General features: G+C 41.8%; 1 protein-coding gene across 1 annotated transcript in view; it reads left to right on the top strand.

The window, feature by feature from the left end:
- The first annotated feature begins 262 nt into the window (after window positions 1–262).
- LOC111974779 (substance-P receptor-like) overlaps window positions 263–1,991 on the top strand; it is a 31,805-nt gene continuing 30,076 nt past the window's right edge. The window contains 1 exon segment of the mRNA XM_024002772.1: window positions 263–1,041. Within this exon segment, the coding sequence (XP_023858540.1) occupies window positions 632–1,041 (410 nt within the window). The 5' untranslated portion in view covers window positions 263–631.

Genomic DNA, 1,991 nt, shown 5'->3' with positions numbered 1-1,991 from the left:
TTCTCTATTGTCTACATTTAGACAATCATTYATTACTTTAAGTATGCTAGTCTTGCTGAACAAGTTGTCCAGTCCATGGACGTCTCAAGTTACCACACACTATTGCAGAACATCTATGATATTCGCGTATGCGCGCTCTTGGCTGCGCTCCGGTTGGCGCACGTCGATTGTGTGAGAGGAGAGAGAGAGCACCTCTCTGAGCCAAGAGTATAGGGTACGGAGTACAGAGTACCGCGCTGGAGACTAGGACGCTGTTCCCCATGTCTTTTTGCTGCGGTGGAGAAGAGCCATACACCAAGGACCATCTCAATTTTACACGGAGWGGAGTCAACTMAAATACATATTAATCGTTTTATCCAAATTCAATTTTTAATAGCTACGACTATTCTCAATGTTCTGTGTGTGAGCTGCGCCTTCAGTGATCATTCCATTATTTTACCATTCTAATTTAGCTGTGCCAAATTAATCGGAAGAATGGCAATGATGAAGAAAGTTTAAATTGAAAAGCATCAACACACACCAAGATTATTTCTAACCAGTTACTCAATCAGTTGTTAGTGGTTGAGTGTACATGTCATAGGTATTGCATGGACCAACATTATTTTTGTCACAAAAAAAAGATAACACCAAAATGGATCCCTTGTTCACCACGACTGATTTGCCATTGCTAAGCAATTGGACCAACGCTTCYGGAATCAATGGAACTGATCTAGACGGGAACCAGTTTGTGCAACCAGTTTGGAGAATTGTTCTATGGGCATTCGCCTACAGTTGCATGGTTACTGTGTCTCTGGTGGGGAACGTCGTAGTAATATGGATCATTATGGCGCACAAACGAATGAGAACTGTGACCAACTATTTTCTGTTGAACCTGGCGTTTGCAGAGGCGTCTATGTCAGCCTTCAACACCGTTATCAACTTCGTCTATTCCGTCCACAACGAGTGGTACTTCGGGTTGATGTACTGCCGCTTTCACAACTTCTTCCCCGTCGCTGCTGTCTTCGCTAGTATCTACTCTATGACTGCGATAGCGGTGGACAGGTGAGTTCAGTTTGGGGGGGACGTTTCAATGGATAAAGGCTAGAATGTTTGCCTATGGTCATAATAAGCAAAACAGAACAATAATGCACTTGAATCTTGTCACAAATGTATTTGTAATAAATATGTAATATCAATGAAATAAAAATTCAGATGTCACAGAGTGCTTATACAGAAACCCAACCTAAACCCCCAGAGAGCAAGCAATGCAGATGTATAGCCACGGTGGCAAGGAAAAACTCACTAGAAAGGCAGGAACCTAGGAAGAAACCTAGAGAGGAACCAGCCTTTGAGGGGTGGCCAGTCCTCTTCTGGCTGTGTCCGTGTAGATTATAAGTGTACAGGTTCAAAGCAGCAATCAGCAATTGATAGATTTTTAAAAATTCCGAATATATACCCATTGATTCTTGAAGAATATCGCTTACTGTCGCTTACTGTCAAAATATATGTTTGTTTTACTCCATTGTTTYTAAACAATGTAGTTGTAAACAAACATTGTATAGCCTCAAAACATTGTTAAAACTTTACCCTAATGTTGATATRATGGATGGTCAGTCCTTGAATCCATAGGTCTGTCTATGAATTTAAGAGTGGTTACATTTCTCCAGCCCTATCCCTCAGCTGTTTACCAAAACAAAGGCTGGGCACCCACTTTGTTGTTCTTTGAACTGCAGATTGCCCATTTAAGATAAGAACATTTCTACCAAGGCTACATAGACATGTTATATAGCCAATGTATTCATTCAACTTAATTGGTTCTGGGGTGATGCTGCTGTTGCTGCTCCATCATCAAATCCATCAAACCAATCAATCACTAATGTGTGTGTGTGTTGTTGTGTGTGTGTGGGTGTGTGTTGTGTGTGGTGTGTGTGTGTTGTGTGTGTGTGTGTGTGTGGTGTGGTGTGTGTGTGTGTGTGTTGGTGTGTGGTGTGTGTGTGTGTGCGTGTGGTATC

Source organism: Salvelinus sp. IW2-2015, linkage group LG15, assembly GCF_002910315.2.
Source record: "Salvelinus sp. IW2-2015 linkage group LG15, ASM291031v2, whole genome shotgun sequence".
In the NCBI taxonomy this organism is placed as follows: domain Eukaryota; kingdom Metazoa; phylum Chordata; class Actinopteri; order Salmoniformes; family Salmonidae; genus Salvelinus; species Salvelinus sp. IW2-2015.
This window is presented reverse-complemented; position numbering and strand designations above follow the sequence as displayed.